Below are 25094 nucleotides of genomic sequence, written 5' to 3'. Positions count from 1 at the left end.
AACAATTGGTCAATCTAAGAAAGAAATGGAAAATTTTGAGCCAAATTTGAGGACTATAACCCAGGAAGAATATCTCACAAAGTTCCAAGAACCATTCTACCCATCAGAAGGCAGTTATACAAGTTTTTTTAGACAGAAAACTGTACATTGAATGATAGGTTATTGACAGTTTACACAATCCAGAGCTAAGCACTCTGTAGCTCCTTACAAGATCAAGAAGGAATGTTATCTTTAAGGAGTTATCTCGTTGATGCTAGGGGAATCTTGCTGTTTATGGTTAAGCAACTATTTCTGCTGATGGGGGAGGTTTGGTTGATGCATAATGTAGATACATAATGCACAGTAGAGAGGAGAGAGGAAGTCAAAGGGCAGAGAAATAAATTTGTTTAAATCCTTGTCTTTCTATAAAATGAATTTTATTTCATAGCCAGCATTTCCACACTTTTCATGAGTCTACACATCCTGAGCCCTTCTATCGGTCCCAGTAGTTCTCCCCAGCATCCAAGGGGGCTTGTTTGCTCTGTGGAGGACCCTATGACTGGGCTGCCCAATCTGTGGCTCAGCCTCCTTGCTCCCCAGGGCGAGGGTCCACCCATGCAGACTATTTCTTCCTTTCACATTCCTTTCAGGGTCTGAGGTCCCAACCTTACTCTTCTTCTTCCATCCTACCAGTATGTGATTTTTCTTAAAGCTTCCATTGTGAAAAAATTCCACAAGTTTCCAATTAGTTTTCCAAGAGAATTGTTCTCTTTGTGGATGTATTTTTGATGTGTTTGTGTGGGAATGTGAGCTCCATTCTCCTATTCCACCATCTTGATCTGAACCCTGAAAATAGGTTCTTTTAAAATTTTTTCACTCTACTACTGAAAATGTTTCAAAGAAGCTTTATTTGGACGGAAAGTAAAAGGAGATAGTTAAATTGATCTGACAAACTGCCAGAGTATGGATTATAAAAGGATAGAAAATAAGAGCATTGACTAGCTGCTAAAAAATGATGATGATTCTAGTTGTTAGCAAGAAAAGGTGATTACTGTGTTTTTTGTTTTTTTTTTTTAAACAGTATAGTCAAGGCTGTGGTTTTTCCAGTGGTCATGTATGGATGTGAGTTGGACTATAAAGAAAGCTGAGTGCCGAAGAATTGATGCTTTTGAACTGTGGTGTTGGAAAAGACTTGAGAGTCCCTTGGACTGCAAGGAGATCCAACGAGTCCAATCAGTCATTGGAAGGACTGATGTTGAAGCTGAAACTCCAAGACTTTGGCCACCTGATGTGAAGAGCTGACTCATTTGAAAAGACCCTGATGCTGGAAAGATTGAGGGCAGGAGAAGAAGGGGAGGACAGAGGATGAGATGGTTGTATGGCATCACCGACTCAATGGACATGGGTTTGGGTGGACTCCGGGAATTGGTGATGGACAGGAAGGCCTGGCGTGCTGCGGTTCATGGGGTCATAAAGAGTCGGACACGACTGAGCAACTGAACTGAAAATCAGGTCAGCATAAGCTTTTAGTATACAACTTGTTCTATAAGAATTATATATAAGCAATTTATCCCATAAATCTGTTCTGTATTACCACGTTCATAACAAAGAAGAAGTTTGTCACTGCTTTGGTATTCTAATAGACGTGTGAGGCCCCAAACCTCCTGTTTTTATGAATACACATACCAAATTTCTTTTTAGTCATATACTTTCTCTCACAATAATCTTTTTGAGTCATCATAAGAAAAATCTACCTGCAGATAATGTTAAATGGGTTCCCAACATGTCCTTTGCATGCAGCTCAAGAAAGAACTTTTTCATGTTATGTTGCAATACCCTAATATACCTAATGTTTCTGAATTAAGGCAAGAAAATAAGATGGAGGTTAGGTGGGGATAAAGCTCTATACAACTAAGCCATTTGCAAAACACTTCTGTATTACAATTAACATTATGGACCTGGAGGAATGTCTCTTCAAGAAAGTAGGTCAACAGGTTGAGTATGCCACATGAGCAAGGCACCTAAAATCAAGGAAAGGCCATTTACTGACATTAACAGTGTCCGAAAGAAATACTTTTAAACTCTGCTCTGATCTCAAAACCTCATGTGAACACCTTTCCTCTAAAACAGGAAGTATACAGGAAAAAGTTTTCACCTCATGCCCAGTGTTTGCATTATAAAAATGGTGTAGATTTAAAAGATAAAACTTGGTGTTTTCTTTCCCCTTCAGCATTGGATCAACATCTAGACAGTTCATAGTTGATAATTAACTGTTCTTTTTTAACAAGATGAGTTGTTTGACTTTTTTTGCGTTAACACTTTAATTTACCTAGCCACCACCTTCATAGCTGCCCTAGGAGCTGGCATTCCATCATTAAAAGATCATGCTACATACTTTCTGTGTGTGTCTGCTTAGTTGCTCAATCGTCTCCGACTCTTTTGTGACCCCATGGACTGCAGCCTGCCAGACTCCTATGTCTATGGGGATTCTCCATTCAAGTATACTGGAGTGGGTTGCCATGCCCCTCTCCAGGGGATCTTCCCAACCTGGGACTCAAACCCAGGTCTCCTGCACTGCAGGCATTCTTTACTGACTGAGCCACCAGAGAAGCCCACATCCTGTACTGAAAAATAAATTTTGGTGAAGACATCCTTTTTAGTCTTCACCAAAATTTATTTTCCAGTATATTATTATTTTCTAAATACACAGATTTTCAGGGATGAATTAGGACAAGTTAAGGACTTCTCTCTCAATACATGTAATACACATATACCCAATAATGGGTCTGAAAATATCCTCTAGAACACATATGAAAGGAATTACTCTTCTGTGTTGTCACTAAATTACAGAACTTTCTGATACAACTTTTCCAGTACCACTTTTGTCCTGATTATATGTTATTAATGTTGAAACTGGTTTTAACAAGCTTTCGACAAGTCTTTTTTTTATATTATTATTATTGCTATTACTGTTACAGATTTGACGTTTGAACTGAGTCTACAAGTTCAGACCCACATGTAATGGATTGCTTCACGGTTGTTGGGAGGCTAGTGTTACTATATAATTTTATACATAAATAACTTCTGAGGATTACATCTGATGGCAGGAAACACAGGACAGATGGATATAATCATTAAGAGATGCTAAAATGTGCCTGAGTGTCCAAGAGACTTATCTAAGGTGGGGGACCCTCCTAAGGCAGGGACTTAAGTTATTAATCTTAAGTGAGGCGGCTTCACACTACTAGGTGCTGAGTGAGCTGTAAGCCAGGTGCCTGGGACAGAAACTGACAAGTCTCTTACACTTGGCCTTAAGGAATGCAATTCAGGATGATGCTTCTGTAATTCTGGACTCTCCTCCGTCTTGTGTAACATTTTAAACTGAGATATTTTATAATTACTCAGAAAAAATAAAATCACCTAACTAAATTCATTTACTAGAGAAATCAATGTTTTAAAAGGATCTGAAGACTTCAGCAACATGCAAATATATGTGCTACTGACCAATGGTAAATAGATTCAGTCCAAAAAGTTTTTTCAGAGGTTTATTACTGTTCTTTCTTATATGGTTTAGTTGATGTTTTGAAGACATCACACAAAAGCTCCTGCACAGAACATACAGATTCTAACTCCATTCACGTTGAAGTTCTTTCTACTATTTACATTATGGAATTTTTATGAATAGTAGTATTCATTACTATTCAATCATTTTTCAGTTACTTATTTTTGTGAATTGGAAATAAGTATCAACTGTAAGATGCAAGTCTAATTTACATGAAAATTAATAGAAAGTACCTTAGTGAAGATGAACACCTTGTTGACTTCATGCAGGCTAAAGTAAACTGACCAACAGTCCTTGTATACATATGTATCTAATAACTAGAAAGAACATAGTTAAAAATGAGATTTTCTATGAAAACCATATCTTACATTTAAAATTTAGAAAACATGAATTATGTGCAAAAAATTATAAAAATACATTTTAAAAAATATTTCATTTTTTTCCTTCTGAACTATGAAACTGTTTACTATGGTCTCCATTCTTTTAGCAGCATTGCTCTAATCTGAAAATTAGGATTTTACCTACAATTCAGATTAAGCACTAAAATATGTCAATGGTTAAAGTAGTAAGGGCATCAATGAGATATCACAGAGAACCACCTTCTAATAATAATAAAATAAACTATTAACCAGTAATCATTGCTTTATATAAGTTAAAGTGAGAAAATCATTAAGAAACTATAACAAATAAGCTACTTTATGAACCAACTGTCTTCTGTTAAAATACCTGCTACATAGTAAGAACTCAATAAACATTCACCAAATTCAAAGAACATTTAAGAGAAAACACCAATGTTATTTAAAATCAACTTTTCCCCTCAGTCCTAAACTCTTGCTCTAGCATAAGGTTGCTCTCAGAATTAAAATGGCTTATTCTACGTTTCTGATAATTCCTAGGAGTCCACTGTTCATTAATTTTGATTGTCCTATTACTAGTTCCAGCATTAAAGCTCCTGACATGCTAAAATTTTCTAATGTTATCTAGTTTCTGTACTCTAAACTCATTTTATCATAAAGCTGTACTTCTCTAATAAGTGCAATCAGTACTGCAAAACCTTCTGTCTGCTCTACAAATGTTTTCCATTACACTTCCTGGAATAACTTAAGAGCAGGAGCCAGTACCCATCTGGAGCCATGCTTCCCTCAGCAAAATCCTATCCCAAATCTGCCACTTGTCTCCAATGTCACTACCACTAATCTCTTAGAGTCAAAAATACTTGATTATTAACATGTTTATTTTTACTGGGGATTACTAGCAGTCTCCACACAGGAAGCGAGGCCGAGGGGAGCTACCCCATGCCCAAGGTCAGGGGCGGCGACCCAGAACGCCAGGCCACGTCCGAGGACCGGCGGCTGCGTGGGCCCAGGAGGGCTGAGAGGAGCTACTCCACGTTCAAGGTCAGAAGGGGCAGCGGTGAGGAGATAACCCTTGTCCAAGGTAAGGAGCAGTGGCTGCACTTTGCTGTAGCAGCTGTGAAGAGATAACCCACGTCCAAGGTAAGAGAAACCCAAGGAACACAGTAGGTGTTGCGATCACACTGAAATCATAATAGCAGAAAACTAATCAATCTAATCATATGGACCACAGCCTTGTCTAACTCAACGAAACTACGCCATGCCCTGTGGGGCCACCCAAGACGGGCGGGTCATGGTGGAGAGGTCTGACAGAATGTGGTTCACTGGAGAAGGGAATGGCAAACCACTTCAGTATTATTCTTGCCTTGAGAACCCCATGAACAGTATGAAAAGGCAAAATGATAGGATAATGAAAGAGGAACTCTCCAGGTCGGTAGGTGCCCAATATGCTACTGGGGATCAGTGGAGAAATAACTCCAGAAAGAATGAAGGGATGGAGCCAAAGCAAAAACAACACCCACTTGTGGATGTGACTGGGGATAGAAGCAAAGTCCGATGCTGTAAAGAGCAATATTGCATAGGAACCTGGAATGTTAGGTCCACGAATCAAGGCAAAGCAAAGTGGTCAAACAGGAGATGGCAAGAGTGAATGTCGACATTCTAGGAATCAAGAGGACTAAAATGGACTGGAATGGGTGAATTTAACTCAGATGACCGTTATATCTATTACTGTGGGCAGGAATCCCTCAGAAGAAATGGAGTAGCCACCATGGTCAACAAGAGTCCGACATGCAGTACTTGGATGCAATCTCAAAAATGATAGAATGATCTCTGTTCGTTTCCAAGGCAAACCATGTATCATGGTAATCCAAGCCTATGCCCCAACCAGTAACACTGAAGAAGCTGAAGTTGAACCGTTCCATAAAGACCTACAAGACCTTTTAGAACTAACATCCAAAAAAGTTGTCCTTTTCATTGTAGGGGACTGGAATGCAAAAGTAGGAAGTCAAGAAACACCTGGAGTAACAGGCAAAATTTGGCCTTGGAGTACATAATGAAGCAGGACAAAGGCTAATAGAGTTTTGCCAAGAGAACGCACTGGTCATAGCAAAAACCCTCTTCCAACAACACAAGAGGACTCTACACATGGACATCACCAGATGGTCAACACTGAAATCAGACTGATTATATTCTTTGCAGCCAAAGATGGAGCAGCTCTATATAGTCAGCAAAAACAAGACCAGGAGCTGACTGTGGCTCAGATCATGAACTCCTTATTGCCAAATTCAGACTTAAATTGAAGGAAGTGGGGAAAACCACTAGACCATTCAGGTATGACCTAAATCAAATCCCTTATGATTATACAATGGAAGTGAGAAATAGATTTAAGGGACTAGATCTGATAGACAGCAGTGCCTGATGAACTATGGACGGAGGTTTGTGACATTGTACAGGAGACAGGGATCAAGACGATCCCCATGGAAAAGAAATGCAAAAAAGCAAAATGGCTGTCTGAGGAGGCCTTACAGATAGCTGTGAAAAGAAAAGTGAAAAGTAAAGGAGAAATGGAAAGATAAGCATCTGAATGCAGAGTTCCAAATAGCAAGGAGAGATAGGAAAGCTTTCCTCAGTGATCAATGCAAAGAAATAGAGGAAAACAATACAATGGGAAAGACTAGAGATCTCTTCAAGAAAATTAGAGATACCAAGGGAACATTTCATGTGCTGAAGCTGAAACTCCAGTACTTTGGCCACCTTATGCAGAGTTTACTCATTTAAAAAGACCCTGATGCTGGGAGGGATTGGGGGCAGGAGGAGAAGGGGACAACAGAGGATGAGATGGCTGGATGGCATCACTGACTCGATGGACTTGAGTTTGGGTGAATTCCAGGAGTTGGTGATGGACAGGGAGGCCTGGCGTGCTGCGATTCATGGGGTCACAAAGAGTCGGACACGACTGAGAGACGGAACTGAATTGAACTGGCAGTCTATAATTTGCCCTTCTGTCAACCACTTTACACTTTTCTTGACTAAGACATGGACTTATATTTTAAGCATATGCAACAAAGCAAAAGGTTGTACAGAACACTTTTTCACATTTAAGCATTTATAGTGATTAGAAAGTAAGACAGTATTTTAAAGGCTTCATACTTTTTCCCTTTTCTATTCTAGATATTATCTATAATGTTTTTATGTATATTTCCTCTGTAAACAGAAGTACATACTGCACAGACATCCTTAAAAATGTTTGGAAAAAACAATGCAAAGTGTTTTTCAATGAGCATGATTTATGAAGAAGCAAAATAATAATTTCCTTAACAATGAACTGCAAATTCAGTTAAAATATTTGTAAGTTGCTGAGAAGGTATACAATCACAAAATCATGTGTAACTTTAAAAAAAATTGTAGCAGACCTTAGAAATCATCTGGTTCACTTCTACATGTGAAGCAATTGAGTTGAAATTCCTTCAAAATAAGGAAGTAGCAGTAGTTAGACTGGACTTAAAGTGCAAGAAAAAAATAGGCTTTGTAATTTAAAAAGAAAATAAACCAAAAAAATAAAAAGCCAGAGTGAAAAAAAGTCTCTACAACAAAACTATGTGAACTTTGGCACGTTATTTAACTTTTGGGGCCTGTTTCTTCATCTTTACAAAAGCATAGACTTTAATAATTCTGTCGACCAAAGTGTTGTTAATTTGAATTCATATTCAGGAAAATAACTTTGGCTTTATTCATTAGAAATTTACTGAGTATCTATGTGCTAGGCAATGTCTTTAGCAGATACACAAAGGACTAGGAACCTATAAAGCTCTGAATAAAAACTAGCATTTGTTCCCTTACTTATATCTTTAATAAACATTATTGAATACCATGTGTGCAAGCAATGGAAATACAATGGAAAAGTAAAACAATCCCTGCTTTCAGCTTAAAATCTTAGTACGGGAAATTCAACCAACAACAATATCTAAAGTGCTAAAACTGAAACAAAGTGCTCTGATAAACACCAATATGATAAAGAGGGTCCACTTTTGAGAAAATATTTAAGCCAAATCCTCAAAGATGAAAAAGCAGCCATACATAAAGCTGGGGAAAGATTATTTGTGATAAGACAAGGTACACAGAACTCAAGAGAAAATAAAGTTTCTTACGGAGAAATTTTCAGTTTTTAAACTCCATTTCTATTGGAGTCCTTTTCTTTCTACAATAAGGCTGTCTGAAGCAACAAAAAAATTAAATTCTACAACTTTGGATACTTGCCAGTAAAAGCAAAGAGCTAAGTAAGCACAGGATGAATACAAAGACTACATAGCTATAGATGTCTGCTGGACCAAACAGTGTGTCCAAATGAATGGAATCAAAGCTAGACAGTGATAAAAAGAAGACTGTGGTATCCAGATTTTATTTTGTAGGCAATGTAACACCAGTGAAATATCTGAATGTGGAAAATATGATGAAAGATGTAGTACTTTAAGGAAATTTTAATGTCACAAATATGCAAGAAAGATTAAAGCAAAGAAATAAATTATTACATAACAAGGGTTAGGTAAAGAGGGTCTAATTTCAGCAGCTAAAACAGAAAACAGTACTATAGATATGCTACATCCAGACACGGCAAGAAACTGCACGTATGAAACAAAGACTATCTCTAAGGCCAAAAACACAAGGTCACAAACAGGAAGGAAAGAGAACCAGAGCTTGTGACACAGGGAGTTCAAGAAATCTGATATGAATTCTTACATTTTTAAAATTTTATTTTAATTTCTCAATTATCCAATTTATCCTTCTTCATAAGTAACACTGGCATACATTAAGATTCTTTTATCTTTCTTCCAAGTGGTTTTATACAACTAAACAAGCAACTCAAGAGGTATAATATAATTACAAGAGGAAACAGTATGTGTTGACACTCCCGCCTAATCCAGGTGAACAATTCAAAGGCATGTTTGCTTTGGAAATGTGACAGCAAATGACAGTTAGTCAAAAAAGATTCACCAAAAACTACTTCAGGGACTTAGCTGGTGGTCTAGTGGTTAAGACCCCATGCTACCACTGCAATGAGCAGAGGTTCGATCCCTGGTCGGGAACTATTAATAAGATCCCACATGCTTCTCAATGCAGCCAAAAACACAAAACCCACAACCTACTGTAGATACAAGGCACTATGTATAGTAGTTACCACACACTGGCTCTCAAACTCTAAAATTTGGGTTTAACCCTAGGCTCTACCATCAGCTCTGAAAGCTCGGGAAATTACTCAACCCTATTTTCCAATAAGTGATAGCTGTCCACAGGATTAAATGAATTAAAACACACAATTTGCACAGAAAAGTAACTGCCATATAATAAATACCCCAATTTAGCTATTATTTATATTGTGCAAGGCACAGGTGGGAATGATTGTGAAATAAGAAAGAATCATCAATTCCAGGAACTATTTAGGGAGACAAAAGTACCTTTAACAACTTGAGAACAATTAGTACAAGATCAGAAATAGAAAAGATTAATTCAAGTTTATGAAATGCTTCAAGCAAAAAGGCTGTAAGTAGTTATGATGCTTTGTTCAGAAAACATCCCATCAGATAAGTAACACAGCTGGCAGTGAACAGCAAGAGATTCCTTCAATGCTTAAACTCATTAACTCAAATATTACTAATTTCATACTTGAGATTTAAGTTGTTTTAAGATGAAGTCTGCCAACCAAAGAACCCTCACTAAGTGACTCACTGAAAAAGTAAATGAGATTAGGCCAGGGATTCCAGTAACAATTCATGACTATACACAAGGAACTCTGGAGTTTCTGGTTTAATAATGTGGGGCACATTATAATTCACAGTAAATATCACTCAACACTTTACTGAAAGACTATAGGAAAGGTTCAAACTAGGAAAAATAAAGTTGAAAGGATTTAGTGCACTCTTCGACAACGCACAAATATTTTCCTTCCAACTCTAGCAAAGGGCCTAATGCAGTTCTCACCTTAAGACATCTAAAACCAGAGAGGTGAATTCAAAATAAGTTTAGGTAAATCAATCTATTGATGTATTGTTTTCTCGTATGCTTGATTCACTGACTTACAGATTGCAGATGTTCAATAAATACATGCATATAAACCCAGATGTAGAAAGTCTCATTTTCCAGCACCACAGCTGTGCTACGTGCATTCAAACTGGCTAGATACACATTTCATCACTTTCTCCAAAGCATGGCCATTAAACTTATCTTGTCAAAATAAAATGAATCCTGCATTCATATTTTTGTTTCACTTGATACTATTTTAGTAGGTTTTGTCATAACATCTAACACCTACTGAAAAAGAAAAACTCACAAGTTAACTATCATAAACAACAGACTTTCTAGAGATTATTCTTAGTAAGATTTAGCCTTTTAGCTTAAGGACTTTGGTAAGAGCACAAAATCTTCTAAAAATAATTTAAGTCTGCAGGAAATAAATTATTATGGCAGGATTTGGATATCAAGTACAAGGATCCCTACAGGACTAACAGATGTGCTTTAGGCAAGTCCAAGAATTCCCTGAATTATGCAAAAATTATAATAATATTTGCAGAGGATGAGATAGTTATCACCTATTCCATGAACGTGAATTTGAACAAACTCCAGGAAATAGCGGAGGACAGAGGAACCTGTAACAGTCCACGGGATTGCAAAGACTTGGACATGAATTAGTGACTGAACACCAATATATGCAAACATATTTTTTATAGAGAATATAGCTCCCTTTTTTTAAAAGGTCCCCCACAACCCAAATTTAAAAAGGGGCATCTATTCTTTTTAATGGCTGAGTAATACTCCATTGTGTATATGTACCACATGAGGTGGATGAAACTGGAGCCTATTATACAGAGTGAAGTAAGCCAGAAGGAAAAACATAAATACAGTATACTAACGCATATATATGGTATTTAGAAAGATGGTAACAATAACCCGGTGTACGAGACAGCAAAAGAGACACTGATGTATAGAACAGTCTTATGGGCTCTGTGGGAGAGGGAGAGGGTGGGAAGATTTGGGAGAATGGCAATGAAACATGTAAAATATCATGTAGGAAACGAGTTGGCAGTCCAGGTTCGATGCACAATGCTGGATGCTTGGGGCTGGTGCACTGGGACGGCCCAGAGGGATGGTATGGGGAGGGAGGAGGGAGGAGGGTTCGGGATGGGGAACACATGTATACCTGTGGCAGATTCATTTTGATATTTGGCAAAACTAATACAATTATGTAGTTTAAAAATAAAATAAAATTAGAAACAAAAAAGGGGGGGGCATCTAAAATAGATGCTGAGAAACGGTTTTCACTCATTTTTATGACTTTTTAAGCCATAAGAGCTTTTTGCTAAAATCCAATGTTTCTGATTATCTTTTTTATTTAGTTATACCATTATTCTTTCAGTCCTTTTCTGGAGTGCTACTACACTAACTGGGCTTAACTAACTAGTCTTCCTTTGGCATGAAAATGTTGCCTTTCTGATAGCCCAAGAATGTTTTCCTGTGTTTGCCATTTTCAAGTTGATTTAATAAAACTAGAGAGGGTTTTTTCTATTACTTGATATTTTAGTAAGACACATGAAATATGTTTTTTGGTATTTTAGATACTAGTAAAACATCCAAATACAACAAATACGTTTTCATTTTAACAAAAAAGGATATTGATGTGTCACTGTCAGCTACAGCAAATCAGCCTCCAGTAAACAGACCAGGTATCCCCTGGTTTGACCACTGAATGACTATGAATTAAGTGCACTTTTAGATGTTCTCAAAGGCCTGGCCAAGCTTTAAGTGTCATGAACAAATTTCAATTCCTCTAGATCTTTCTCTGAACAGAAATACACACTTCCCCAAAACTGTTTCTAGGCATCTTGCTGGTGGTGGTGGTTTAGTCACTAAGTCATGTCCAACTCTTGCGACCCCATGGACTGTAGCTAGACAGGCTCCTCTGCTCATGGAATTCTCCAGGCAAGAATACTGGAGTGGGTTGCCATTTTCTTCTCCAAGCCATCTTAGGGCCCTCCAGTATATCCTACTCTGACCTTTATGTCAGTAAATTTTAATGGGAAGTTAAAATTTTATCCTAATTTGGGGCCTAAAAGTTTGTGCATCCACATATTAAATTCCAACAGATTATATAACCCCAAGACCACCACTAATGACTAGAACCAAAGACAAAATCTAGATGCAAAAAAAGTCTTTTATACAGTAGGTTAAATGTCTTTTACTCATTCATTCACCCATTCACTTGGACATTAGGTCCCACTGTGTAGCCAGCTGTGGGGATTCAAAGGAAATAAAATATAGCTCTAATTATGCTTAGTCACTCAGTTGTGTCCAATTCTGTGTGACTCCATGAACAGTAGCCCTGTTTGTCCATGGGATGTTCCAGGCAAGAATACTGGAGTTACCATTTCCTTCTCCAGGGGAATTCTCATTTAGTGTATCAGAAAGATTTCACATTTTTAAAGGGTGACTGAAGGGACATGCAGATTGCAACCTAACTTGAACATTACACATTCAAAAATTCAATACTGAACATACCTACAGGTAATTTCTGCCCATCCTGAGCATCTTCCTTTGGTATTATTTCTACAGTATTTGACAGCAATAGAACAAAGAATACGTGAATAATTTTAAATTTTATCCTTTACTAAGGATATCTATCAATTACATGTTAAAATGATACTTCAAACTTAAAGTACAAAAAAAAAAAACCTAAACAAAGCACTATTCTTACAGCAGACTAAAGGGATTTCCCTCCTTTATTAAGTTCTTATTTGGGAATGTATGAATTTGTACTCTTCCTAAGAGGCATGGCGCTAAAAAAAAATTACAAAGATCATTCTTTTCCTCCTGTTTCCAAAATTTTGTAAGTCACCCTAGATGATCATGAGCTGAGTTAAAGTTAAAAAATTAATATGTACAAGTACCTCATCACAACATTTCCCAGCTGAAATTTTTTCCAAATGACATTTCTGCAAATTAAAATTATTAAATAAATTCAGATTCAGCAAGCAGCTGCTGGGTGATAAGGAATTTTAACTTGAAAGCAACTGTGTAATCTGGCAATCTAATCTTGTAACTCAAATCCAGTAAAACAAATTAGAAGTGAAAAAATCCTAATAATTTTATGATGTGGGAATATATTTCACTATATGTTTAATGTGGGGTATTGGTCACCTAAGATCATTCAAGAGAAAAAATTCATTTAAATTAGAAACTGGATATACCTTTTAAAAAATTTCAACAGTATAATAAATGCTCTATAAAACTGTTAGCTGAAAGCTTAAAGAAAAAATTCTGTTTTAAGAACAGCACTTATTACCCAAAATACTTCACAAAACGTTGCATATTATAAGATATTTAGCTTGGACAATAGATAACTCTGAAAAACGTTCGTTAAATATTTTAAAAAGCAAATTAAATTTTTCTCCACCAGCTAAATTTCTGTACTTATACTATGAGAATGTCATTCAAATTTCTAAAATAACCCCTGACTTTAAACATCTCTAATATATGTACTTCTTTTTAAAGCAATACTGTCATAAAATGCATTTGTAAAATTACTTAGATTTAGACAAAAGTAACTGAAAAACTTAAAGGGGAAGCCTTGAACACTATTAATTTTTTCCCCACATGAAAAGTACAGATAGCAGCAGAATACCCACTAAGTGAAAATATTAACTGGTTTCGAAGGCACATTGTTAGTTACAACATCTGAAGTGGGATTTATTTGACGAATTCTGTGAAATTTTCAGAATATTTGCTGCAACTCAAGTAGAAAAGAGGCAAGTGTTCACATACTATGTTAGCTTGTAGTCAAGAAAGACATTTCAACTAAAATTTGTCAACCCCCCAACATGAAATCACTTAGACATTGCTGATGTAGTATTTGGATGAATTTCTGTATAGAAGATTTTTTCAGACTGACAGTGTACTCAGTGCTTCAAGGGCTAGGTAAAATTAGTTCTCTTTTGGTCAACAGTGCCTAACTTCCACTAGATGAATCTTGGTCTCCAATCCCACTGTCCAGTGCCTGCCTTACATGGAGTTGTACTTCACGGGACCACATAAAGTGTTTACATTATAAAAGGCTTCTAGGTCACTTGGTTCAAATGTAATAGCCGGTTTCATTAATCTTCCAGGAGCAAGGGAACTCTCTCCTATAATTCTCAGGTTGATAAATTTGATTTTCCAAGTATTCTCCACGAAAGGGCAGCGGATGAGTCCAAAAATTTGTTCAAAAATGCCCAAACAAGTGTTTCCTCGGTGGACAGTCCCAGCAACTCCAACCATAACAAGACCATGGGGAGAAGCAGCATATTTTAGTCCATGGGAATCTAGGTTGGGACTGAGAAAAAGATACTCCTCTTTCACTAGTGACAGCAGACGAAGGCTCACAATTTCTGCTCCATGGTAGTCTATCACATTTTGTTCAGATGTGTTGTAATAAAACCTAAGCTTGACATCGTGCCAGAAGTGCTGTGGCCCCCATTCATCTTGAGGTGGTCCCAGAAGAGGATTCTGAGAATTCAGAAGTTCAAAGAACCACTGACAGAATTCTTCACCTAATCGACGAAAATCAACCTTTTCGGCGTTTTTTTCTTCTTTCTCCTGCTGATTAATAAAACCAAGGTTAATTCTCATACTTATTTTCTATCTAGGCTATTTCAGAGTCAAGTTTTCATGTACTAGTTGTAGCAGAAAGGAAATGAACCACCTATGAACTCAATGATAGTACATTCTTTCTCAAAACAGGGAGGCCATTTAAGAAACTCTCAGTTTAAACTTCTGACACTTCTAAGAAATTAAGATTCAACCAAGTCTCTTAAAATATCAGCATAAATTAAGTCAATAATAATGATTTACATAAGCATTTTCTCTTGATTGTGGCAGTGAATCACAGGTATGTTACCTGTCAAAACTTTCAAACTGCTTTAAATGAATACACCTACTGTGGTATATTTCATATGCAGCAAAGTTTATAATAAAACCAGTCTTTAAAAGACACCTCTAAATTTGATTGAAATACATTATTTTCTATGATTGGGATTAATTTCATACACAGGAAGTATGTTTTCCAAAGGAAATACTGTAAAAATACACCTGATAGACTACCATTCTAGTCACCATGTATTCCAGAGCAGAGTACTTCACCCAGATGTTTAAGATCTTATATTTACTGGGCACATGCTACTACTAAATGTACTGGGCACTGCTTGGCACTTAAGTGCTATTTCCTTCTATCTTCACAAGTCTTATGACACGGATTTATTGTTATGCCTGTTTTATAAAGAAAACAAGGCCCCCTAATTTGAAGTCACATCTATATGATTTCAAAGTTAACACTCTTTTCAGTACATTAAGGAAGCCCTAGAAGATCCTTTCCTACTGTGAAGGCAAACATCTCTCACTTAATTTAATGTGAGTGTGTAGTTTAAAAACTTCAAGTTATCTAAAGGGTCAATAGGTATTTAAATATTCACACAGTATTTAAAATGCACAGTAGAAATACAAAGAAATACAAACAGCCAATGTCAGTTGGAGGAAGTTACTAAAATGGACTTTTTTTATAGATAACAAAAATTTCTTTCATTTATGCAATTTAACGCCAAAGAAAGTCTTCAAAATAAGAAAGGGCTTACAACAGCATTCTTTTAAAGAAGGAGAAAAAAAATTAGAGAACCAGAGGCTAAATTAAAATTAAATTGACCCTGCAGTCTATCTTGGAAAGGGGCATGGCAACCCACTCCAGTATTCTTGTCTGGAGGATTCTTTGGACAGAGGAGCCTGGTGGGCTAGTCATAGGATCACGACTGAAGTGACTTAGCATGCATGCATGCAGTCTATCTACTGTCTTTAAAAATCAAGTCTCCATTTGATAAAGGGCTGCAAAACATTTTTCCCTCACAAATCAACAAAATACCACATATACATTACTAAATATAAAAAAAAAAAAAAGGTTCAAAAGGTAGGGGATATATGTATATCTATGGCTGATTCATGTTCAAGTTTGACAGAAAACAACAAAATTCTGTAAAGCAATTATCCTTCAATAAAGACAATTTTTTAAAATACTTTGTCTTTGGTGCTTTACTGCTCTTTCTTTAGGATGCAAAAGACATAAAGCTAAAATTATAAAAAATAAACATTAATTAACCATGTCACCCCAGATCTATGATTAGCTAAAGATTCTTACACAAAACTATGGTTTAGGATATTACTATGAAATCTGTTTTACCTGTTCAGAGAGTCTAATGTCCTCTGTCTTAACTGGCTCTGGTGTTTCCTTCAATTTTGGTTGTAACTGCTTTTTCCAGTAATCCTTTGCATGCTGAATAAGATTGTGTTTTTCAGTAGCTGGAGGTATAATAACACCCTGTGTTGCCAAGTACTTAAATATGATTTCTCGGTGGACTTTTCTTCGCCTCAAAAGTTCTTCTACACTTTGACTGTAGACTAATATTGCACGAATGGCATCTAAAAGAAAATTGTAAAGATTAGCAGAAAATCATGAGTCACTTGTAAATTTGTCCAGGGTTAGCAGAAACACTATCAAATGATATTTTATAAACTCTTCTCATGGCATTATTGCTTTTGTATGAGATGGTTATCATTTTTAAAAACCTGGTTGTCAGGTTTTGGGTTTTAAAAAAAATTTCTCTATAAATTTCCCTACCTAAAATTCCTCCTTCCTTTTACTTCTCGTAAGATATTGTGAATTTAAGCATTTTAAGGAATAGTTGTATTTTAAGAAAAAAACTGAAGAGAAAAAAAAATTCTTTCTAATAAGGTCAATAGACCTACATTCATTTACAATCTCTAAAAACAGACAAAATTACAATTCTTTTCAGTTCAATCTCCTTACTCTACAAATAATGAAAGTCAGGGATACATAAGGCATCAATCATCATACCTGTAAGAAGTGGCAGAGCCAAGACCGTCTCTTTTTTTTTAGAGAATTTCTGTTAAACAGACTAAACATTATTTTTATATGTGTGAGGTATGAAAGTAGTGAAAGTCACTCAGTCGTGTCCGACTCTTTGTGACCCATTGGATTATACAGTCCATGAAATTCTCCAGATCAGAATACTGGAGTGGGTAGCCCTTCCCTTCTTCATGGGATCTTCCTGACCCAGGGACGGAACCCAGGTCTCGGCATTGCAGGCGGACTCTTTACCAGTTGAGCCACAAGGGAAGTCCAAGAATACTGGAGTGGGTAGCTTATCCCTTCTCCAGGGGATCTTCCCAACCCAGAAACTGAACCGGGTCTCCTGCACTGCAGGTGGATTCTTTATCAACTGAGTTATCAGGGGAGCCCGTATGAAGTATACAGAATGGCAATAAAATGAACTCCTATATATACACGACACAGCTTAAGACATAGGAATAATTAGTATCTTTGAGGTCCTCACTTTACCTTTCCCTACATAATGCTATTCCCTCTCTCTCTTTACCTTACATGTAGATACTCTCCTAACTGCTATTTATCATTTCCTCGATTTTCGTTCTTTTTGGCTGCCCCTCGGGGCTTGTGGGATCTTTGTCCTTCGACCAGGAATTCCAGGAATTGAATCCAGACCTCCAGCTGTGGAAGCACAGAGTCCTAACCACTGGACCACCAGGGAATTCCCTCAATTTTCTTTATAGTAGTACAACGCAACCATGTATCCCTACAGAATATAGTTTGGTATTTCTTTGAATGGTCTATAAACCTAATCCATCACTATATTACTGTAATTTTAATTTCATTGTTTCTGAGATTAAGCTATGTGGATAAACACAGCTGTAGTCAACTGATTTCCAGTACTCTACCCAAGGTAATTACAGACTATGCCACAAGGCATTTACTTTTGTTTTATAGACTTATTATGTGTATCCAAATACAAATACTATTGCTTTGAACATTCCCACACTATTGGTGAATTTAACTAGAACTGTAATAGATTAAAATGCTGAATATAATTGATGGTGGATCTAAAAGCAAACAAGAAATGAAACTACCCAGTACACTACTGTCTCCCAGCCCAGAAGGGCAAGGAGAATGATCATCACCCGGAACCTGTTACAAAGGTAGAATTTCTGGGCCTGCTCCAAAACTACTGAATCAGAACCTGCATTTTAACAAAATCCCTGAGAGATTCATGGGCACATTTAAGTTTAAAACACTCAGGTAAGCAATCTTCCATTTTAGGAGATAATATCAAACTTGTTTTCCAAAGTAGTAGTTCCAATTTACACTCCCCAGTAGTTGTCAAAGACTTCACAAGATAAACAATACTTGAAGTTTATATGTTTAGTTTTTGGAAATTTGGTACATATAAAAGAGACCATATATTTTCGGATTTTATTTCATTGCTTTCTAAAGATGTTGACTATCTTTTCTTATGCTCTCCCCGCCCCTTCCACCACCCCAGAAATGATTCTTCACATCAACCTAACATTTTTGTATGAGGTAGTTTCATTTCTTGTTTGCTTTTAGATCCACCATCAATTATATTTTAATCTATTCATCAATAGTGTTAGAAGGTGATTACCATGTAAAATACATAAATGCCAAAGAACTACATTAATTCTAAAATTATTTTCAGTCTAACGTCTTAGAAATTCATTTGGTGTTCATGGTTCACTTTCAAATGAATGATCTTAAACGGCGAAAACGTAAAAGGTCTTAAAAGAGAAAGGCAATTTTAAGAGGCAGACTCTGATACTTAAGTCATAAACAATATAGGAGTCAGAAATTTTCCCATTTTAAAGTAAATTTCAGCAAATTTAAAATAAAACTGGTCAGGTAATATACAAAATGATAAAGGCTTAACGTTCAAGCTACTCATTACATTACAACCAAACAATATTTGTAATCCATGAAATCTACTCTATCGAAATGTTTATTTGGTTCTGAATGTAGTCCTAGTACACAGAATCATCTCTGAAAAAATTTGGATCCAAAAAGAGACTTAGATTCAAACCGTCTACTGCTCTTTTATCACAGCAGTTGTTTTAAGCTCAGAAAGCATGAGACTGATAGTGTTTTTGATATCCTCCCCAAGCTCAAGAAAATAAGCAGCAGCTGATACTCCTCCCCTGATCGAAACTGAAAAAGGAGAACACCCGACTTCCCGAAATTTCTTTTAAAAAATCACTATTCACGTACCTTGAATTTTCGAAACGAAACAAGCAGCATTTGCCCATAACATTTAAAGGATTAAAACCTGGAAAGCAGCGCCATTTTCAGCCCACCATTTCCCCCAGTGCTTGGCGAGGCGGGGATGAGCCATGGATGGCTACGAGGCAACACAGCAGCTATACTGGCCACGATTTCCGGGGGTTCCGTCCAAGTGCAGTCGCGGACCGGCCGTGAGCGAGACCTACCACGGCCTCCACTCACACACTCCGGCAAGCTGGGGGCCGAGCGAGGCCAGAGGAGAGATGGCCACCCTTTGGGGGTTGGGGGGTGGGGTCTACCCTTACCTTGGCGGTCCTCAGGCTGCACCAGACGGTTGGTGATAGTGTCGCAGAGGGCCATGATCTCATCGTTGTCCAATAGGCTGAGCAGGTTACGACAGCCCTCCATCTCCGTGTAGCTGAGCCCCGTCATCTCGACCCCCAGAATGGGGGGAGAGGACGCCGCCAACAATGTCGCTTCCTTAGGCCCAGCGGGCCGGCGCCTTGGCAACAGATACCGGAAGTGCCTTTCCGGCCGTTCACCGCTAAAGAGCCTCGGGTATTCCAGACCCGTGGGCGGAAGTCGTAGTAAATGAGGGCACTCAGGAAACTCGGTGCTCCGATCGGTGGTTCCGGGCTGCTGGGAACTGAGAGAAGTATCTCGCATCTCACTTTAGGGAAGCTCCGCGTTTACACCGGAACGCCGGCCTTCCACAAGATAAAACGAAACCCTCAATTCCTCAGGAGTCACGCCTCCAAAAGAGCGCCTGGGAGGCCTGCGCAGTACAGGTGCGTGGAAAGCTGGCGTCGGCCCCCGCGCAAGGCGAGCTCCCGAGATGCAGCGGGGCCGACCAATGGAGGCGTCTCCTCCCCGCCCGCGGGGCTGGCCCCTCGGCAGCGCTCAAAAGTTGTCTGTGGCTACTTCAGAATTGGGTGGTACACCTGAAGTTTTATATTCTTAAGTTACATAGTTGTGTGTTGAAACAATCTGGCGTTGTTTAACGTTGTACTCGGAAAAGTTTAGGAAGAAAATCACCTACCCTATGCCACGCCTGTCCGCCTTTCAGCTTCACTCGCCAACAAGCTGGGGTCTGCTATTGCTTCTCTTCTGATCCTCGCCGGCTTGGCTTTAGTCGAGGCATTATCGGGAATGGTTTAATGTTGGGGACTCTGAAAACCAGATTGCCAGAATTTTATTCCGTCATTTATTAACTGTGACCTTGAGCAAGCTCTTTGGTCTCCCAGTTTTCTTTCTTGAAATAGATACAGTAGAGATACCTACCTGATGGGGTTGTTGGAACGGGGGAGGAGGGTGAAGAACCGTAGCGCCTAGAAAGAGCCCAGTATGTATTAGTTCATCATTTACTAATTTACAAATGTTAGTGTCAACATTTACGAGAGGCTTAAATGCACTGTCACTGGCTTCTGTCTCCTTCCGTTGTTTTAGCCACCGTTTAGATTTATTAACATTAATTAGATTATTGCCAGTTAGTAGCTAAAATGTGCACACTTGCATATCCAGATGACTTGCCAGTGGATGTCATTTAGGGTACATTTTAGTTATCAGATACCAATTCTTCGTTTTTCATTAAGCGTTGATCGCCTACCATGAGAAATGACACATACTCTTCTCCGAGAAGCCTTTGGGAGTGTTGCAAATAAAGAGATAAGTGCTCATGATACTGGTGCGGAGCCACATGAAAGACATGCCCAAAGTGTGTGTGTGTTTAACATATTTACTGAGCATTACTCGCTCACTTTAACTTGCCAGGCACTGTTCTTTATGCTGGGAACAATTATAGGTCTTTTCAGTTCAGTTCAGTCGCTCAGTCGTGTCTGAATCTTTGCGACCCCATGAACCGCAGCACGCCAGGCCTCCCTGTCCATCACTGACTCCCGCAGTCCACCCAAACCCATGTCCATCGAGTGATTGATGCCATCCAGCCATTTCATTCTCTGTCGTCCCCTTCTCCTCCTGCTCTCAATCTTTCCCAGCATCAGGGTCTTTTCCAATGAGTTAGCTCTTCACGTGAGGTGGCCAAAGTATTGGAGTTTGAGCCTCAACATCAGTCCTTCCAATGAACACCCAGGACTGATCTCCTTTAGGATGGACTGGTTGGATCTCCTTGCAGTCCAAGGGACTCTCAAGAGTCTTCTCCAACACCACAGTTCAAAAGCATCAATTCTTCGGCGCTCAGCTTTCTTGATAGTCCAACTCTCACACCCATACATGACTACTGGAAAAACCATAGCCTTGACTAGACGGACCTTTGTTGGCAAAGTAATGTCTCTTTTTAATATGCTGTCTAGGTTGGTCATAACTTTCCTTCCAAGGAGTAAGCGTCTTTTAATTCCATGGCTGCAATCACCATCTGCAGTGATTTTGGAGCCCCAAAAATAGTCAGCCACTGTTTCCCCATCTATTTGCCATAAAGTGATGGGACCGGATGCCATGATCTTCGTTTTCTGAATGTTGAGCTTTAAGCCAACTTTTTCACTCTCTTTCACTTTCATCAAGAGGCTTTTGAGTTCCTCTTCACTTTCTGCCATAAGGGTGGTGTCATCTGCATATCTGAGGTTAATATTTCTCTCAGCAATCTTGATTCCAGCTTGTGCTTCTTCCAGCCCAGCGTTTCTCATGATGTGCTCCGCATATAAGGGAAATAAGCAGGGTGACAATATACAGCCTTGATGAACTCCTTTTCCTATTTGGAACCAGTCATGTCCAGTTCTAACTGTTGCTTCCTGACCTGCATACAGGTTTCTCAAGAGGCAGGTCAGGTGGTCTTGTATTCCCATCTTTCAGAATTTTCCACAGTTTATTGTGATCCACACAATCAAAGCCTTTAGTATAGTCAGTAAAGTAGCAATAGATGTTTTTCTGGAACTCTCTTGCTTTTTCTATGATCCAGCGGATGTTGGAAATTTGATCTCTGGTTCCTCTGCGTTTTCTAAACCAGCTTGAACATCTGCAAGTTCTAGGTTCACGTATTGCTGAAGCCTGGCTTGGAGAATTTTGAGCATTACTTTACTAGCATGTGAGATGAGTGCAATTGTGCGGTAGTTTGAACATTCTTTGGCATTGCCTTTCTTTGGGATTGGAATGAAAACTGACCTTTTCCAGTCCTGTTGGAGCTTGCATTTTAGTAAGAGACAGAAATGTAATAATGCCAGGAAATTCTATGGCGAGAAGTCAGAGGGATGGAGGAGAGGATGTTTATAGTATATACAGGCTGTGAAGAAAGGCTTCTTTAAGTGACACTGAAGGAAAATCTGAAAAAAGTAAAAGAGACTGAACCACAGAAGAGTGTTCTAGGAAAAAGCAGCAATACAGGTTCTGAGGAAAGAACAGAATGCTTGGCATATAGGAAGGAGGCCAGGAGGCTGGAGCAGCTTGTGCAAAGAGAAGGCGGTAAGAAGTGAGGTTAGAGCTGTAGTCAAGATTGATCTAGAGCAGGGTTTCTCAACAGAGGCATTGTTAACATTTTGGGCAGGATAATTCTTTTTTGTGGGTCTGTCCTGTGCATTATAGGATGCCCAACTGCATCCCTGACCTCTACCCAATGGATGCCAGTAGCACCTTCTCCACTAGTTGGGCTGCCAAAATATCTCCTTCCTCAAATATTTCCTTGGGGTGGGGGGCGGGGTGGTGTGCAAAATTCCCTCAGTTTAGAACCACTGATACAGAACCATCTCTCCAAAAGTGCTTTCTAAAATGAAACTGTTTTGCATCTGTGCTAATATAGTAACTGTCAGCCAGCCACACATAGCCATTGAGCTTTTGTAAGGCAGCTAGTATAGCTGTCAGTGAATTTTAAATTTTATTTGAATTTTAACAGTTACTTGTAGCTAGTGGCTACTGTATCAAATAGTGCAGTCTAGAGTCTTACAGCCCGTTGTAAAGACTTTGGGTTTAATCTTTTACCTCAGTCTGTATTTCCTATTCTCAGTCTCTTCAGACTAGTCACAATGGTTTTCTTGTTTTTTTATGTCTTAAACTTACCATGCAGGTACTTGCCTCAGAGCCTTTGCTCTTACCTGGCACATTCTTCATCCCCTCAGATGTCCGAGTGGCTGTCTTTCCCTTACTTCATTATTTCCCCTGCTCAGCAGTTATCAAAAGTGCTATCATCATCTCTTATCATCCTGTTTAAAATCACCACCTACAATGCCATGCTTACTTATTCTTCTCTACCTACTTTTCTCTATAACATTTATATTGTACTTTTGCACCTACCCACCCCCCGCCCCCACCAAGTAGAATGTGAATTCTGGGATTCAGGGATTTTTTTTTTTTCTTTTTTATTGTCTATAAACAGGCTGGCACATAGTATGCAATAAATATTTGTTGAATAAATGAATGAACTGTAAAACCATTGGAGGATTATAATCAGACTGGATTGTTTTGGCTGCTGTTGTCTAGAACAGACTGCCAGAAAGGCAGGGAACTCAACTAGAAGATTAATAGTCCAGGTGAGAGTGGAAAACATGAAGTTAGGGATGACTGGAAAGTTTTGATTTGAGCAACTGGAACTGCTGTCTACTGAGAGGAGGAAGACTGGGAGATATAGGTTTCAATAGAGAAATCCAGAATTATCAAGAGAGATCTGCTTTCTGGAGAGTGTAATGATGCTCAAGAAGATTAAGCAAAGAATGAGTGAAGCAGAAAAAGAAGTACAGGTAGAGGGAGTAGCAGTGAAAACTGCATGGAACAACATGGCTGTTTTTGGCTAGAGCAAGGACAGTACAGGAGCCATAACATGAAAAGAAAGTAAAGTCAGTAAAATTGTAACAGGAAGGGCTCAGCAATAGGCCCTTCAGGCACTTAATTCTTAAACTTTGAAGATTGGCTCTCCCCTTTTAACAGACATGGAAGTCTCAGCTCTGTGGGATGGGCTTAGTTGCCTTAAAGCTATCATGCTAGAATTTGAATACATTTGATCTCACATCTTTGAGCTTTTCTCATTTAACTACATTCTGGTAGTTTCACTGAATACTTCATGGGAAAAAAAAAGTTTTCTAGATTAGCAGATTTGGGGTATAAGATCTGGTAAAAATATTCATTCAACAGTAGTTGTTTAAAACCTATTAAAGGTGACTTCCTTAAATGCCCTGGAAATTGGGTTTCTAAGAAGGCTCTATACATTTAATAGTTTACCTGCTAGGGAAATATGAAGAACCTTGTTGATTTAGATCTGTGGTTTTCAAACATTAGTGTGTATCAAACCCACCTAGATGACTTAAGGACAGATTGGTCCCTCAGCTGATCAAAAATTTAGCATTTCTGTTTTCTTGGGGACAGGGCACAATGTAATTTATGGAATCCTGTGAAAGTGCCAATTCCTAACCACTGCACTGCCAGAGAAGTCCCCCAAATTTAGCGTTTCTAATAAGTTCTCAGGTGATAATGCTGCTGTTCTGGGGACCACACTTTTAAGAATCACTGCTACTAGAGAATGAAACATCAAGCAGCCATGTCTACCAGACTTCATCCTTGTCTCTGAAATCACTGATCCTCAGGCAAGTCTAACCCTCTTCCACTTGGATATTATCAGATCCACTTGTGCCCCACATTTGTAGGGAAAACTGCATGGCAGAATGGAAACTACATGACGTGGTTTTAGGAGGAAACATCAGATTTTTCATTCTCACCTCTGCATTTATTAGCTATGTGACTAGCCAGGTTACTTAACCTTCCTGAGCCTTCGTGTCTAAAAAGCACTGCTGCTAACCGTATTTGGGTTAACAATTAGAGGTAACATACATAAAGTAAGCTGGTACACAGTAATTTTTTCTCCATTTGCATTACCCATAAATAAGGCATAGATCTCTCTCCCATTTTCAGTTTTTATTCGAAGTAATACTGGATTGCCTCCATTTCCGGTATGGGTAGATATACAGCCAAATTTCTGGCTTCATTATCGGTTGATTCTTGAAATCAGTATGAATTTTATGCTATGAAAGCAATCTAACTCATTTGCCTTGGAAATGTATTTAACATTCGATTGCTTCCCAGCATTCCTCAA

General features: G+C 38.4%; 1 protein-coding gene and 1 long non-coding RNA gene across 4 annotated transcripts in view; one reads left to right on the top strand and one right to left on the bottom strand.

Annotated features, from left to right (window-relative positions):
• Nucleotides 1-1033: 1033 nt before the first annotated feature.
• C1H3orf38 (chromosome 1 C3orf38 homolog) lies at nt 1034-19735 on the bottom strand. 2 transcript variants are annotated; one of them, XM_061433596.1, is made up of 3 exons: nt 19375-19735; nt 16145-16383; nt 1034-14520 (listed from the first exon to the last, which is right to left on the bottom strand). In XM_061433596.1, the coding sequence occupies exons 1-3, from the start codon at nt 19733-19735 to the stop codon at nt 13945-13947; spliced, it is 1176 nt and encodes a 391-aa protein (XP_061289580.1). In that variant the 3' UTR covers nt 1034-13944. The 2 variants fall into 2 exon arrangements, with proteins under 2 accessions (XP_061289580.1, XP_061289672.1); XM_061433688.1 differs by having other exon boundaries at nt 1034-14517.
• Nucleotides 19736-19769: 34 nt separating this feature from the next.
• LOC133257789 (uncharacterized) overlaps nt 19770-25094 on the top strand; it is a 91605-nt gene continuing 86280 nt past the window's right edge. For both annotated transcript variants that reach the window (XR_009739709.1, XR_009739704.1), the window contains exon 1: nt 19770-19857. This is a non-coding gene — a long non-coding RNA (uncharacterized LOC133257789). The remainder of the gene's footprint in view (nt 19858-25094) is intronic.

The sequence above is a fragment of the Bos javanicus genome, chromosome 1 (genome assembly GCF_032452875.1).
Source record: "Bos javanicus breed banteng chromosome 1, ARS-OSU_banteng_1.0, whole genome shotgun sequence".
Lineage (NCBI taxonomy): Eukaryota > Metazoa > Chordata > Mammalia > Artiodactyla > Bovidae > Bos > Bos javanicus.
The sequence above is the reverse complement of the archived record's forward strand: the minus strand, read 5'-3'. Positions and strand labels throughout refer to the sequence as shown.